This window comes from Cnephaeus nilssonii (genome assembly GCF_951640355.1).
Source record: "Cnephaeus nilssonii genome assembly, chromosome: 9".
Taxonomy (NCBI): Eukaryota; Metazoa; Chordata; class Mammalia; order Chiroptera; family Vespertilionidae; genus Cnephaeus; species Cnephaeus nilssonii.
The window spans coordinates 21370565-21385894 of record NC_137080.1 but is presented as its reverse complement, the minus strand read 5'-3'; the positions used below and the strand labels follow the sequence as shown (position 1 = coordinate 21385894).

Below are 15330 nucleotides of genomic sequence, written 5' to 3'. Positions count from 1 at the left end.
TATTTAGAGTTAAAAGAATTAGCAAGATCTTATAAAGGGTGTTGAAGCTCTTATCTTGCACTGTCATTACATGTAAGTTTGCTTTGTATTTTTGCAGTTTTTTACCTGGGGCTGAAATGAATAAGTATTAATTTTGCAGCTATGGTATATGTTAATCTTCAAGCATTGTATTATGATTGTTCAGTGAAATTCAAGCTGTCATTCGGAGTAATGAGAGAAAAGAGATGAAGCCAGAGTAACGTAATAGGGACAGAATACTTTTTTCCTCTTTATTGGTGTTTATGGAACATTTCATCTATGTTTTCTCCATCTTTCATGAATAAGAGAAGCTTTTCTCTTAAAAAAAAAAAAAAGAAGAAGAAGAAGTTTATTTGAGGCATCTTTTTTTTTCTTTGAATTTACTGGGGCGGGGGGGGGGCATTGGTTAACAAAATTATACAGGTTTCAGGTGCACAATTCTACAACACATCATCTGTACACTGTATTGTGTGTTCAACATCCCAAGTCAAGTCTCCATACACTACCATTTAGCCCCCTATAACCTCCTCCATCTTCCTCCCCTTTTCCCCCTGGAAATCACCACACTGTTATTCATGTCCATGAATTTTCTCTTTTTTTCTCTCTCTCTTTCCCTCTGCTTGCCTGCCCCCAACCCCCAACACCTGTCACCCTGTCTTCTATGAGACTGTCACTGTTTGTCTTCTTAGTTCATTTTGTTCATTAGATTCCACATATGAGTGAAATTATATGGTACTTGTCTTTCTCTCACTGGCTTATTTCACTTAGCATAATGCTCTCCAGGTCCATCCCTGCTATTGCAAAGGGTAAGATTTCCTTCTTTTTATGGCCAAGTAGCATTCCACTGTGCAGATGTACCATAGCTTTTTTATCCACTCATCTGCTGATGGGTGCTTTTTTATCCACTCATCTGCTGATGGGTGCTTGGGCTGCTTCCAAATCTTGGTTATTGTAGATAACACTGCAATGAACATAGGGATGCATATATTAATTTGAATTAGTGTTTTGAGTTTCTTAGGATAAATATCCAGTAGTGGAATCATTGGGTCATAAGGTGGTTCCATTTTTAATTTTTTGAGGTAACTCTGTACTGCTTTCCACAGTGGCTACACCAATCTGCATTCCCACCAACAGTGCACAAGCGTTCCCTTTTCTCCACATTCTCGCCAGTACTTGTTGTTGGTTGATTTATTGATGGTAGCCATTCTGACAGGTATGAGGTAGTATCTCATTGTGCTTTAAATTTGCATTTCTCTGATGATTAGTGACATTGAGCATCTTTTCATATGCCTATTGGCCACCTGTATGTCCTCTTTGGAGAAGTGCCTATTCAGGTTCCTCGCCCATTTTTTAAGCACGTTAATGCCAGGCAACACCCATCCTCACATTTCTGCATGCACACTCTTAGCTCACTCTTGCTATGCTTCAATGAAGGCTACTAGTTTCTGTGGGTGCCTTGGCAACAGCCAACTATTTTGTCCTAACAACTCCTTTCCAAGACCTACTTTGTAGAGCTCAGTACAACCTACAGGTTCTTCCTGAACTTATAAGAGACTTAGCAAAAAGCTCGCATGTGCTTAAATATTTTACTGTGTACATATTAGCAGTGCCCTGTCCCCCTTGGAGTACTGAGGTTCCCAAATAAACCAAGTCTCACAAGAAAGCTTAAACTACATGCGGAAACTAAAATCTAATAGACATTCTGGGTTACCCTTTTGTGTAATCATTGTATATTATGCAACCATGCTTGAATCATAACTGTCATTTCCAAGCAAAAAAAATTGTTTCTGCCTTCGGGGCACACAGTGTTTTAAAGACAAGTGCAGACAAAGCCATGCGCAATGTCATTCCTGTGTATGTGATGTTAAAAATGTGCATATGGTAAGTAAGGCATGACTCACTTGCAACACAAAATAAAGTTGAATTTAAAAACTCAAGTCCCTGACTGCCTATTCAGATCTCTACCTACTATGTACCATTTCCCTCTTCTGCTGCTTAGATTTTACTATTTTTAAAAAATGGTAAAATTCTGTAGAAAATAAAAATGGAAAGCCTTAGGAGAAAATAGCTGAAAACACTTCATCTTTGCATGCATATCTGAAGCAGAGAACAAGCAAGAGTTTCAAAATGCATTACCTGCATTTGAGTAGTGGAGGCTAAAAGCATAAATGTGGATGAGCCCTAACACAGCTAACCTTTTGGAAATTTAGGAGCACATCAGGGATTCTGTGTCAGATACACAGAAGGTTTAAAGAACCATGTGACCGATGGCAACACCAATGACCCAGCTAGGCTAAGTACAGGGTCACGCACTTGCTCTGGATAGAAGGCTCTTTGTGATGGGAGGATATGTTTAGCTCTCTCTCAGCTCCTGGACTGCAGTGGAAGAGTGTTATGAAGGGAACTCACAGAAGGGAGGATGGAAGGAGCCTGCTCTCATGGACCGTGCTTTCACTGGTTTCTACCTCCCCTATTCTATTTCTAGAGGTATCACAGGAGCGCATCACTACAATGTTTTCTTTTTCCTCTCTCCCAAATTCTAACTTTACTATTAGAGAAAATAGAATTTGTTTCTAAACCCTAAAATGAAAATATCCATTATTGAGCTTTACTTTGTGTCCAGCTCTATGCTCAGCATCAGAAAGATAGATAGATAAATAGATGAATGAGATATCATCTATCACCTCCAGTAGGGATTAGTGAAGACAACATTTTGAGGTGGGAGAGAGGGAGGCTGAGGCAGTTTATGCCTATAGAGCCTTGATTTTTTTTTTCTACTTGAAAAAAAAGAGGGAAGAAGAGCCAGGAAAAAGTATAACCTAGAAGAGGGAAAGCAAGTTTTGAAACATCTGTTATGCAGAATGGCAAGGGAAACAAAAGTGAGTTAAAGAACAACAGATGAATCAAGTCCTATGATTCTTGGACAAACGGTTATCTCCTCTGTGCTGTTGCCATGGTTGTCATCATCATCATCATCATTGTCATCATCATCTTCACAACAAATTATACCTGAACCACATAACCTTTACATGCTTGAGAAAACCATTTCTTGGAAAGTGATAATCATTTATGCTAGTTTGATGCTTGTGTGGTGTAGAAGGCAGATTTATTTATTTATTTATTTATTTTTTGCTTTAATTAATAGACTTTATTTCTTAGAGCTTAGGTTTACAGAAAATTACACAGAAAGTACAGAGAGTTTCCATATATTTTTTATTATTTTATTTTATTATTTTTTTTTCTTTATTGATTAAGGTATTGTATATGTGTCCTTATCCCCCCATTGCCCCCCACCGCCCCACTCATGCCCTCACCCCCCTGGTGTTTGTGTCCATTGGTTAGGCTTATATGCATGCATACAAGTCCTTTGGTTGATCTCTCCCCCTTATCCCCACCCTCCCCTACCTTCCCTCTGAGGTTTGAAGGTCTGATCGATGCTTCTGTGTCTCTGGATCTGTTTTTGTTCATCAATTTATGTTGTTCATTATAATCCACAAATGAGTGAGATCATGTGATATTTATCTTTCTCTGACTGGCTTATTTCACTTAACATAATGCTCTCCAGTTCCATCCGTGCTGTTGCAAATGGTATATACTTTTTACTGTTGGTAGTACTACAGATTTAATTCATCCCATCCTCCCTCTGCTTTGTGCATGTGTAGGTTGAGCCAGTGATACAGAGAGGCCATGAGAGTCTGATCCATCACATCCTGCTCTATCAGTGCAACAGCAACTTGAACGACAGCGTTCTGGACTACGGCCATGAGTGCTACCACCCTAACATGCCCGATGCCTTCCACACCTGCGAGACCGTGATTTTTGCCTGGGCCATTGGTGGAGAGGTGGGGTTAATGATTAATGAGATGTAACACACTTAAGTGATCATTTTTTCCCCTATGATTCCAATATATACTTATAATTAAAGCTTTATACACTATTATTTTTTAAATATATATTTTTATTGATTTCAGAGAGGAAGGGAGAAGGGGAGAGAGATAGAAACATCAATAATGAGAGAGAATCATTGATGGACTGTCTCCTGCACATTCCCTACTGGGGATCAAGCCCGCCAACCCGGGACCCTTCAGTCTGCAGGCTGATGCTCTATCCCCTGAGCAAAACTGGCTAGGGCTCTATACACTATTTTTGATATGAGGGTGGCTTATTTTTCTTTCCAAGGAAAGTAATTTTTTTCTTAAGCCATTTTATTTTATCAACTATTGATTGTTAGAGTTTCGGTATGTTGAAATCTCTTTGGGAATGGTTGATTTTTGAGAAGAGTAGAACTGTCAGGGACTTTCACAGGGCACTGTCTCATGAAATTTTCCTAATTTAGGCTTTTTCCTATCCACCTCATGTTGGGTTGTCCCTCGGCACTCCGTTAGATCCTCGTTATGTGCTCCTGGAAGTTCATTATGACAATCCAACATATGAGGAAGGTGAGTTTACTTTTTATATATTCTACCTATGATTTTTACAAAGTTTTGTAAATTCTGTCTTAGAGTTGAAATAAAATAGCATCCATTGTTAGAAAGAATTAACCTATATGTTTGTGATTCCAATTAGCGTACTTTTTAGAGTAAAAGGGGGTACTATTAATAATTAAACTGCGACAATAGTCATTACTAGTGATGAACAAGGCAGATGGGCCTTGTGGTCATTAATCTTAAAAAATCATTTTCATACTGCTTACCAGGAAGTAGAAGAAAAGACCTTCCCCCCTTTGTCATGTAAATTAGCTCCAAATACAGGATACTTATGAAACATTTTCTAGCTATACATATGTAAAACTAACATTCATCAGACTAGAAAATAGTATTTTTTATGTGATAGGAAACCATAAGTATACTCAAAAAGTAATTATACAGAAACACTGTGTAATAGGATATCAAAATGAAGAGCAGTAATTATTTACATCTGATTTCTGAATTCACTTATGTAATTTTCCAAAACCAAAAAATGAAAGATAATAAAGTTTTCATTTTACATTGATTCAGCAATTATTCAGCAAATACTGAACACCAACTATGTGCTGGGTCTGTGCTTAATGATATAATGTTTGTGAAAAACATACACTGTTTTCATTTGTGGAAATTATAGTATAAAGAAAAATAATAAAATAATCATACCAATTAATATTAAATTACATATATGCTAATTTGATCCAAAGGGTCAATTTAGTACTCATAGGTAGGTAAGTTGTCACCACAGAAAGGAGTCAACTAATTTCAAAATTAGTGGAACAGATTTATGAAGTTTGGGATTCATAATTTCCCTCCTTATAAGTATGTCACAGCAAGGAATGTGCATTATTCATCTTTCATTCCACAATGCTTATTGTAGTGCTTTTTACATAGTAAAGTCTCCATTAATATTGATTGAATAACTGTTGAATGATGACACATTATAAAGAAAGTTAGCAATTAATAATTTTCTCCATCAGCAGATGGTTTCTGGACCAAGTGATTTTCACCTTTAGGTAAATATCACTGAGCTGTACCTGAAAACAATATAAGACTTTTATTGAGTTCTTCCACATTTTAATGAATGACTTTAGGATTCTGTCTTCATGTTAGATAATTGTGGAATATGTCAGCTAGACAACACAAATATTTCTCCTGTGGTATGCAGGCAATATGGCAACTTGACTTTCAACTTCCATTTGTGAAGCTGAATGTTGTCTTCCATCAACCTTTGCTTATATTCCTTTTCCTTGTGAGATTTTTAGGGAAAATGAATGAACCACTTCAACTGAATATAGAGAATTATTTTTAAGGACAAAAACTCACTTTTATTTATTTGCTCTTGTTCTAGGCTTAATAGATAATTCTGGACTGAGGTTTTTTCACACAACAGATATAAGGAAATATGATGCCGGGGTGATAGAAGCTGGCCTCTGGGTAAGCCTCTTCCACACCATCCCTCCCGGCATGCCCGAGTTCCAGTCCGAGGGTCACTGCACTCTGGAATGCCTGGAAGAGGTATGCTTCATCTCCATCTATGTGCTGCTATTTACAGATTAATCGATGCTCTTAGAAAACTGGAAAATTCCATGCTTGTTCATTATTAATGTTTTTCTTGTTGTCACACTGTAAAACCATTTACTTACCATTCTAGCAAGACCTTTGATTGCTTTTTTTAAATCTTGAAGGCTACAGGAGTAGAATTCTAAAGACAAGAATAACTTTCAGCATGTTTTCCTTCCTAGCCCCACCTCCTTTGTTTCTTTAATATTGGACACTTTACTTTATCCTTTAAAATTTCTTTCTCCATTTGTGTAGTTTCCTTTGTCAACTTCACCTTTCATCTCTATTTGTTTTTTCATTATCCATTTTCAATTTTTTTCTCCTTTTCTTTGCTTCATAGTTTTCTTCCCTTCTTTATCCAAAGAGCAAGAATAACTAATATAAAATACATATTGGACAAGATAAGTACATCTTTATATATAAAAGCCTAATATGAAAAGCACACCTCGGGAGTTTGACTGACCAGGAGTTCGATCGCTCGCTATGATGTGCACTGACCACCAGGGGGCAGCGCGGAATGAAGGGAGGCCCTGGCCGGCAGCTGGCAGCCGCTAGGGACCCTACCTGTGCACAAATTTCATGCACTAGGCCTCTAGTGTATAAATATTTAACAATGGTTGCTTCCATGTATAGTTCTTTTCAATGAAAGTTTTCAAGATGGATCGTATTCTTTATGAATTAAAAGCTGGCATGGTTGTAGGGAGTGTGGCAGGCTGGTGAAGTCAAAACATACTCTTCTGAGTTATTTTGACTAGAATTCAGATAGCCATGGCATCACTTACTAGCTGTAGGACCATGGGCAAGTCATTTAATGGCCCTTTCCCGCTTGGTTTTCTTATCTGTTAGTGTGGAATAATTTCTTCTTTTAAGAGTTTGAATTTTCAGGCTACTAACATACTGGGATATTTTTGCCAGGAGCCTTGACTTCCTCTTTACCTCCTAAAAGAAGGAAAAAGAAAGATAACATTTAGGAGTCATCCAGTAAATCCTCATTCAGCATTAGTTCTTTTTGTTATTAAATACTAGAGGCCCAGTGCACAACATTCATGCACTAGGGGGTGGGGGTGGTCCCTCAGCCCAGCCTGCACCCTCTTGCAGTCCCGGGGCCCCGCCGAGGGGTCCTTAGCTTTGCCATGGAGGCGGGAGAGGCTCCCGCCATCGCTGCTGCTCTCGCCAGCCATGAGCCCAGCTTCTGGCTGAGCAACGCATCCCCTGTGGGAGCTCACTGACCACAAGGGGGTAGCTCCTGCGTTGAACATCTGCCGCCTGGTGGTCAGTGCACATCATAGAGACCGGTCATTCCGCCGTTCGGTTGATTTGCATATTAGCATTTTATTATATAGGATATTTTTATTGATTTTAGAGAGGGAAAGAGAAATAGAAACATCAATGGTGAGAGAGAATCACTGATGGGCTGCCTCTTGCATGCCCCACACTGAAGATCAAGCCCATAACCTGGACATGTGCCCTGACTGGGAATCGAACTGTGACCTCCTAGTTCATAGGTCAACACTCAACCACTGAGCTATGCCAGCCGGGCAGCTTTACTTTTCTTCCAGCAAATATTGCTTCATAATGACAATACTGATAGGAATGTCATGAAAAATCCAAATTCAACATGTTTGGTGGCTCAAGCATTCACTTACATTGTTTTAGCTTTTCTTCTCAGTTGTCCCTCCAAGTCTCGTTGAATGAGAACTGTCTGGATACACACTTATTTGGGCTAATCAAGTCTTCCACTCTCCCCACTCCTCACTCCCCACCCCACAGGCTCTGGAAGCTGAAAAGCCAAGCGGGATCCACGTGTTTGCTGTTCTGCTCCACGCTCACCTGGCTGGCAGAGGCATCAGGCTCCGTCACTTCCGCAAAGGAGAAGAAATGAAATTACTTGCTTATGATGACAATTTTGACTTCAATTTCCAGGAGTTTCAGTACCTAAAGGAAGAACGAACCATCTTACCAGTATGAATGCTTTTTCTTTTTCACTGAATGTTATAAAAGTCATGAGACATATATCTGCTGAGAATTAGCAAGGTTTCTAGTGGTGAAATGAATTGTGCATGGTATCCTTAGTCCTAAAGCCACCCACCACGGGTGTTGCACAACCCGGATGGAATGTGTTTGATCTGTTTTCCAAAATTAAAACTCATTTTTCTTACTATTCCCAGGGGCGCTTCAAGTTGATTTAAAAAGAATATAAAAAGCAGGTTTTGAGCATTAGCGTTGCTCTTTTCTTATTTGACTCCCCAGTTGAATCTTTTGGCTGCAATTATGGTGAAGAGAAAATCAGGGGTTTCCTTACCCCATAGGATATTTTTTTTAGAATTTTCATTTTAGTAAACATCATCATAAGGATAATTCATTTGGCAAAGGTGTTTGGACATAGCTAATTATGCTGTGCTGTGTAATCTGCTTGCAATAATACTTGGGGTCATGGCGGGAGGACACAGAAGAGAATTTTATGCCCTACAATAATGAAGGCTTAAAAAAAAATTTTTTTTTTTGCAATCCTTCATTTTTTTAAAAAAAATTTTTAACCCGTGACCATCAAGATCATCATAGAATTTTCTACCCTTATTTCATTCTTGAAAGTACAAGTTCTTATATACTATTTTTGAAATGAGAGATTTCTGCATGCAGAGATTCCTTGCTACATACACCCTGAAGATAGAAGGATGCAGTGTGAGAAACACTGATATTATCAGGATCCTACACGCCCTTATTGTGTTGTTTTGTCTCAGGATTTTCCAACCAGTTTTACTGTGTTGTCTCAGAGCTTCCCAACTGGTGTGCTGGGAGTAGGGTATAAGTGTGTTGGAATACTGATCCCTGGTCCTTCTGAGGAGCAGGGCGAGGAGAGCAGACCTGAGGGCCAGCACACAGAGCTAGCTGTGTTTGGTTCATAAATAGCCTGTTCACTTAGCTGAGTGGGCGGCCTAAAAAATTACTCTTTTCCATGTGTGCTGAATTGTCCAAAAGATTGAAAAACGCTGGAAAAGTAAATTACTATTAATTTGCCTCATAATTCTGTTGTAAGGAAGTATATGACTAAAGACCTTTAAAGAAAATAATGTAAATGAAGAGATAATCACCATAGCTAGTAGCTATAGCTAACACTTATGAAGTGTTTAATCTCTACTAAGAATTAAATGTGTATTTTGTCATTTAATCCCCTTGCAACAGCTGTGCAAAACAAGTGCTATTTTTATTATTATTTTTTAGATGAGCACATTATACCCAGTGACTCATTTCCTGACCTAAGATCATCATGCAGCTAGAACATGGGGGAGCCCGGCCTGAACCCAGAGTACCTTGCTTGTTTGCTTGCTTATTATTCTAGAATTTAATAATCAAGGGTCTTCTTTTGAATCAAATTATTTAATGCATCCCTTCATATAGCAAATTAAACTGTTGGCCTACAAATGTATTAGATAAATGAAACAGCCTAAAACTGCAATCTGAAAGCTCATACTTTTATGTTTTAGGGAGATAATCTAATTACCGAATGTCGGTACAACACAAAAGATAGAGCCCGGATGACTTGGGTAAGAAAATTTTTATTATTAAAATTTATCTGTGGAGAGAGAGGGAGAAATAAACTTTGGTTTTAGAAGGAAAAGAGCTAAAAACATTCCCATTGGGAAGCAAAATTCCTGAATGTCTTAAACATGAAACATCATAAAAGCGAAATCAGACTTGTTTTAGCATTTTATCAGAATAACTAATGATACTATGGTAATATTTGTATTGTAATTTATTGATTCTTTCATGAAAAGCTACCCTTAGTCTTTTCGTTTTTCCTCACCAAATATTATTAATAAAAGTCCTGTGGTTACTAATGGCCATCTACATGAGTCTGGACTTAGATGAATCAAGACTTTGAAAGTAAGAACGAATTGCATGACCTTGGGGTTTCTGACACAAAGAGAAATTTCATCCCAACAGATTTACTGGGGAGTTCTGCTAAACATTATATAATTAGATCATTCATGGTTTACTTATCTTTTCTGGGGAATCATCTCTCACCAACTCATTTTATGAAGTTAGCATAATCTTAAACTTAAACCTAAGAATGGCAGTATGAGGTCAACAATATGCACCTGATGGAAATCTCTTTGACAAAGTATTGTCAAATCTTGCATTATAAAAAATGCATTATATAAAAATATAATGTTAGGACCAATTTGGGTTTTGCTAACAAATATCAAATTGTTTTAAATTAGAAAACGTATTAGTGCCATGCTTCAATTAAGATATTGAAGGAAAAAGATGCCTCAGTTTAAAATTTAAGTCAACCCTGGGGGAGAGAGGAACATTTAGCAAACCAAGAGTAAGAGAGAATTTTCTTAAGATAAAAATTGGTTATGAAAAATATATAGCAAATACCAAACTAAATGAAGTATTAGATGAAGTATTTGTTGCAAATCAGGAAGACAAGGATATTCATTATCACTGTTTCTATTCAAAATTGCACTAAGAAAGAAAAAAAAGAGAGACAAGGCTAGAAAAGAAGCCAAGAGGTGAAAACACTTTATTCACAGATATGTAATTTTCTACATAAAAAATCTCAAACTTAGTAATATCTAAAATTAATTATACTTTAGTATATAAGAAAATATGATTAAAAACTCTTAAGTTCTATAGAAATAAGATCTAACATTAGCTATGTTTGATCACTATGGAAAAAATTGTAAATCTGTATTGCAAGACATTAAAGAAACACCTAAAGAAATTAAGAGGTACTGTGTCCATGGATAGAAAAACTTAGTAAAATAAAAATAATTCTTTCCCATCCTCGGTGGCTCCGTGGTTGATTGTTGACCTATGAACCAGGAGGTCACAATCCAATTCCTGGTCAGGGCACATGCCTGGGTGGTGGGCTCGACCCCGAAGGGGTGGAGGGGGCATGCAGGAGGCAGCCAAACAATGGTTCTCTCTTACCTCTTTTCATTGGTGTTTCTCTCTCTCTCTCTCCCTCTCCCTTCCTCTCAGAAGTCAATAAAAATATTTTTTTAAAGAACATCATCCCTTTAAAAATAAAAATAATTCTTCTAATTTGTCTATAAATTTGACATAATTTCAATAAAAAGTTCAGAGAGATTTTATGATTTGGGATTTTGGTATTAAGAAATCTTCAACTAGCCATAGCAGCAAAGTTATTCTCCTATAGTTTCATTTTCTAAATATTTTACAGTTTTAGCATTTACATGAAGAAAGTTGATTCTAAAATCTACATAGAATAGCAAAGTGTTAATAACAGGCAGGACAGTACTGAAAAGAACAAGATGAGAAACAAACTACTGGAGACGAAGGTGTATTTTAAAGCTATGGTGACTCGTAATGTGTTTTGGGTCCAGAGTTAGAAGAGTGGAACAGAGTAGGGGTCCTGGAAACAGACCTACAAATCCTTTATATGGAAACTTGGTTTAAGATAGACATGGCATCCAGGTAAGTGAAAAAGGATGGACTTCTCACTAAAGAATACTGACACAATTAGGTATCCAAATGACAAAAATAAAATTATGTCTTTGTCTTGCACAATACACAGAAAATCAATTCTGGGTAGATTAAAAATATTTAAATGTGAAGAGCAAAATTTAAAAACCTTTAGGAGAAAAATATATAAATACTAGAGGCCCAGTGCATGATTGAATCATGCACGTGTAGGGTCTCCTACACGCTTTCGCTTTCGATCGTGGGGGAGCTGGGTGCCTGTCCGCTGGTGCACCAGGCCTTTCAGAAGCCTCTGGCGTGGCGAAGGCTTCTGAAAGGCCTGGTGCCTGAGTGGACAGGCACCCACTGGAGGCTTCTGAAAGGCCTGGTGCCTGAGCAGACAGGCACCCAGCTCCCACGCTTTTGCTTTCGATCACAGGGGAGCTGGGTATCTGTCCACTGGTGCACCAGGCCTTTCAGAAGCCTCCGACATGGCAAAGGCTTCTGGAAGGCCTGGTGCCTGAGTGGACAGGCACCCAGCTCCCACACTTTTGCTTTCGATCGTGGGGGAGCTGGGTGCCTGTCCGCTGGTGCACCAGGCCTTTCAGAAGCCTCCGGCGTGGCGAAGGCTTCTGAAAGGCCTGGTGCCTGAGTGGACAGGCACCCACTGGAGGCTTCTGGAAGGCCTGGTGCCTGAGTGGACAGGCACCCAGCTCCCACACTTTTGCTTTCGATCGTGGGGGAGCTGGGTGCCTGTCCGCTGGTGTACCAGGCCTTTCAGAAGCCTCTGCCCCGCCAGAGGCTTCTGAAAGGCCTGGTGCCTGAGCGGACAGGCACCCAGCTCCCCCGCTTTTGATGGTCCTCGGTGGGACGTGAGCTCGCTGCCCCAGAGGCCCCTTCTGTGCCGCAGCACAGCCATGGAGCAGACGCTGAGCTCGAGCTGCTGCTGGCAACACGAGCTCAGCGTCCCGCCAGCCCAATCGGCCACCCCGGCCACCCCTAGTCCCACACCCCCGTGCCTCCTGGCCAATCGCGGGCATAGCGAAGGTATGGTCAATTTGCATATTTGTCTATTATTAGGTAGGATATCATTATGACTTTGGTGTAGGTAAGAACTCTTTAACAAAACATAAAAAGCACAAACTATGAATTAAAACATTGATTAATTTGACTACATTAAAGCTTTTGGTTATAAAAAACATGGTTAAGTAAGTTAAAAGACGTTTTAAACTGAAAAAAAAGTATTTACAATACATAGATTAAAACAGCATTACTATCCAGCATTTGAAAGGAATTTCATTAATCTGTAACATAAAACAAATATACAATAGAAAAAAAACAAAAAAATAAAAGCTCAAACAGATAATAAACATATGAAAGGATCCTCTATTGCATTTGAAACCAAGGTCATGCAAATATAAACCAGAATGAGATATTTTATACTTACCAGTTTGGCAATATTTAAAATTGTAATTCCAATGTACTGAAACTGGACCCTCATATGCTGATGAATATAAATTTATAAAACCACTTTGGGGAAAAACATGGCATTCTCTAGTAAAATTGAAGATTGTTATATGCTCTAACCAGTTCCATTCCTATGTGGACTTAACCTTGAGGTTACTTTTGTGGGAAGTGTTACAGGAGAAGAATATATAAAATATTCATAGTAACATGCAACAACCCAGGAACAAAAACTGGGGAACAGCTTAGTTATTTATCAAAAGGAAAACAAAGGAATATATTATATGTTTATATAATATATGAATAGTATATAGTTATGAAAATTAATGAACTAAAACCATTCTGAAGGACATAATGTTGCTTGAAAAGAGCAAATTTGCACCAGACTATCTGTAGTTATGATATCATGTATCTAAAGTTCAAGAACATACGAAAGTAAACATTATATTGTTTGGGATGCATACATCAGTGAACTGAATGTAAAGTGTGATGAAAAGCAATAAAATAATAAACAAAATATCAAGATGATCATATCTTTGTTTAGTGTGGGGAAGAGGAGAATTGAAGATTAGCATACAGAAGGTATTCCTTGTATATAATTTTGTTTTCATAACATATTTTACTAAGTATATAATACATTATTATTTTAGTGTATATTTTGGTGCTCTGCTTAGATACTCTCCCTTTTCAGGGCCAAGATAGCTACACCTCAGCCACTGAAATTATCAGATGATAAGAGCTCACGACTGTATCCCTCATTGGGCCTTGCCCTCGGTGTCAGGGAATGCCTCACTTAAAGTTACACTCCCTCCAGTGGGGCGGCCAGCAGCTAATGACTGGTTGATGTGAAGTTACAAAGACCCAGCTTTCTTCCTACAATTTGGTAAAACTCTGAATAGTCACCTCAGCTCAAGAATAATTTAAATATGATATTTACTGAGGCATCAGTTGCAGCCTCCCTTGTAGAATGGCTTCTCCCTTTACTCAATCCTGCCTTGCTCCTCAAGTAAGACATTATATTTTTGCAATTTGTAAAGTCATTGTATATTAGCCACTACATTAATTTATAAGTAAATTGTCACTTAGATTATTTTTTAGCTTTAAGATTTATTACATTTTAACACTGGAAGGAACTGTATGACCTTGGTGGTTTGTGTGCTCTAAGTGTCTATTAGTCGAATACTTTTCTAAATAAAACATCTCCATTTGCAGGGAGGACTAAGCACCAGGAATGAAATGTGTCTTTCATACCTTCTTTATTACCCAAGAATTAATCTTGCTCGATGTGCAAGTATTCCAGACATTATGGAGCAACTTCAGTTCATTGGTGTTAAGGAGATCTATAGGCCAGTCACGTAAGTAATAAATGAAGTTCATGGTTGGGGCAATATGACAGGTCAGAACAGGATGACATTATTTTATACTGGATCTATCACCACGTTATGGAATTCCTTTACGTGTTGTTCTATTTGAGTGTTTTCAACTGGGAAAACCAGGTGAGCTTCTTGGTTGCTTTGTCCAGGGTCCCCAAGACTACCCCCAGGTTCAGAGATATTTATAGTTGTACTCATGGCTAATATTAATTACAGTGAAATCGTATAAAGGAAAGTTAACAAAAGGAAAAAGGCATATGGGGCAAAGTCAACAGGAAAACAGGAGCAAGTTCCCAAGAAACTCCTCCCAGTAGAGTCACACAGAATGTGCTTAATTCCACCAGCATCAAATTATGACAACACGGCCCGTGGACTGAAGGGTCCCGGGTTCTATTCTGGTCAAGAGCACGTACTTTGATTGCAGGTTCCCTGGCTCTGGTCAGGGTGCATGCAGAAGGCAACCAACCGATGTGTCTCTCTCACATCAATGTTTCTCTCTGTCTCTTTCTCTCTCCCTTCCACTCTCTCTAAAAAGTCAATGGAAAAATATCCTTGGATGAGGATTAACAAAAAAAAATTATGACAACATGTATGCTCACTAGAGACTCGGTGCTCAGAGTTTTTATTCGGGGCTAGACTCCTTAGCAAATTACCTAAATTCCAGACTCCCAGGAGGAAAACAGTGTTCAATATAAACTACACCATTTGAACAAGCAGTCTAGGTCTGAATAGGGTGGCTTATCAACTCCAGAAATTGATTTCTCACAGTTCAGGAAGCTGGGAAGTCCAAGATCAAAGCTGGGGCAGAATCGGTGTCTGGTGAAGCCCCACTTCCTCATGGACAGTCATCCTCTCATAGGAACCTCATGGGGCAGCAGGAGCAAGAGGGCTTTCTCAGGCTGCTTTTATAGGGGCACTAATCCCATAAATGAGGGCAGAGACTCCAAAGGCCTCATCTCCTAATAACATCACCTTGGGTGTTAGGATTTCAACATATGGATTTTGGGTGGACACAC

At 38.6% G+C, this 15330-nt stretch overlaps 1 protein-coding gene across 1 annotated transcript in view; it reads left to right on the top strand.

Annotated features, from left to right (window-relative positions):
- MOXD1 (monooxygenase DBH like 1) overlaps positions 1-15330 on the top strand; it is an 80542-nt gene that overhangs the window by 52455 nt on the left and 12757 nt on the right. Inside the window, exons 5-10 of the mRNA XM_079781470.1 lie at positions 3681-3860; positions 4355-4457; positions 5833-5999; positions 7815-8006; positions 9530-9589; positions 14154-14296. Of these exons, the coding sequence (XP_079637596.1) occupies positions 3681-3860; positions 4355-4457; positions 5833-5999; positions 7815-8006; positions 9530-9589; positions 14154-14296 (845 nt within the window). The remainder of the gene's footprint in view (positions 1-3680; positions 3861-4354; positions 4458-5832; positions 6000-7814; positions 8007-9529; positions 9590-14153; positions 14297-15330) is intronic.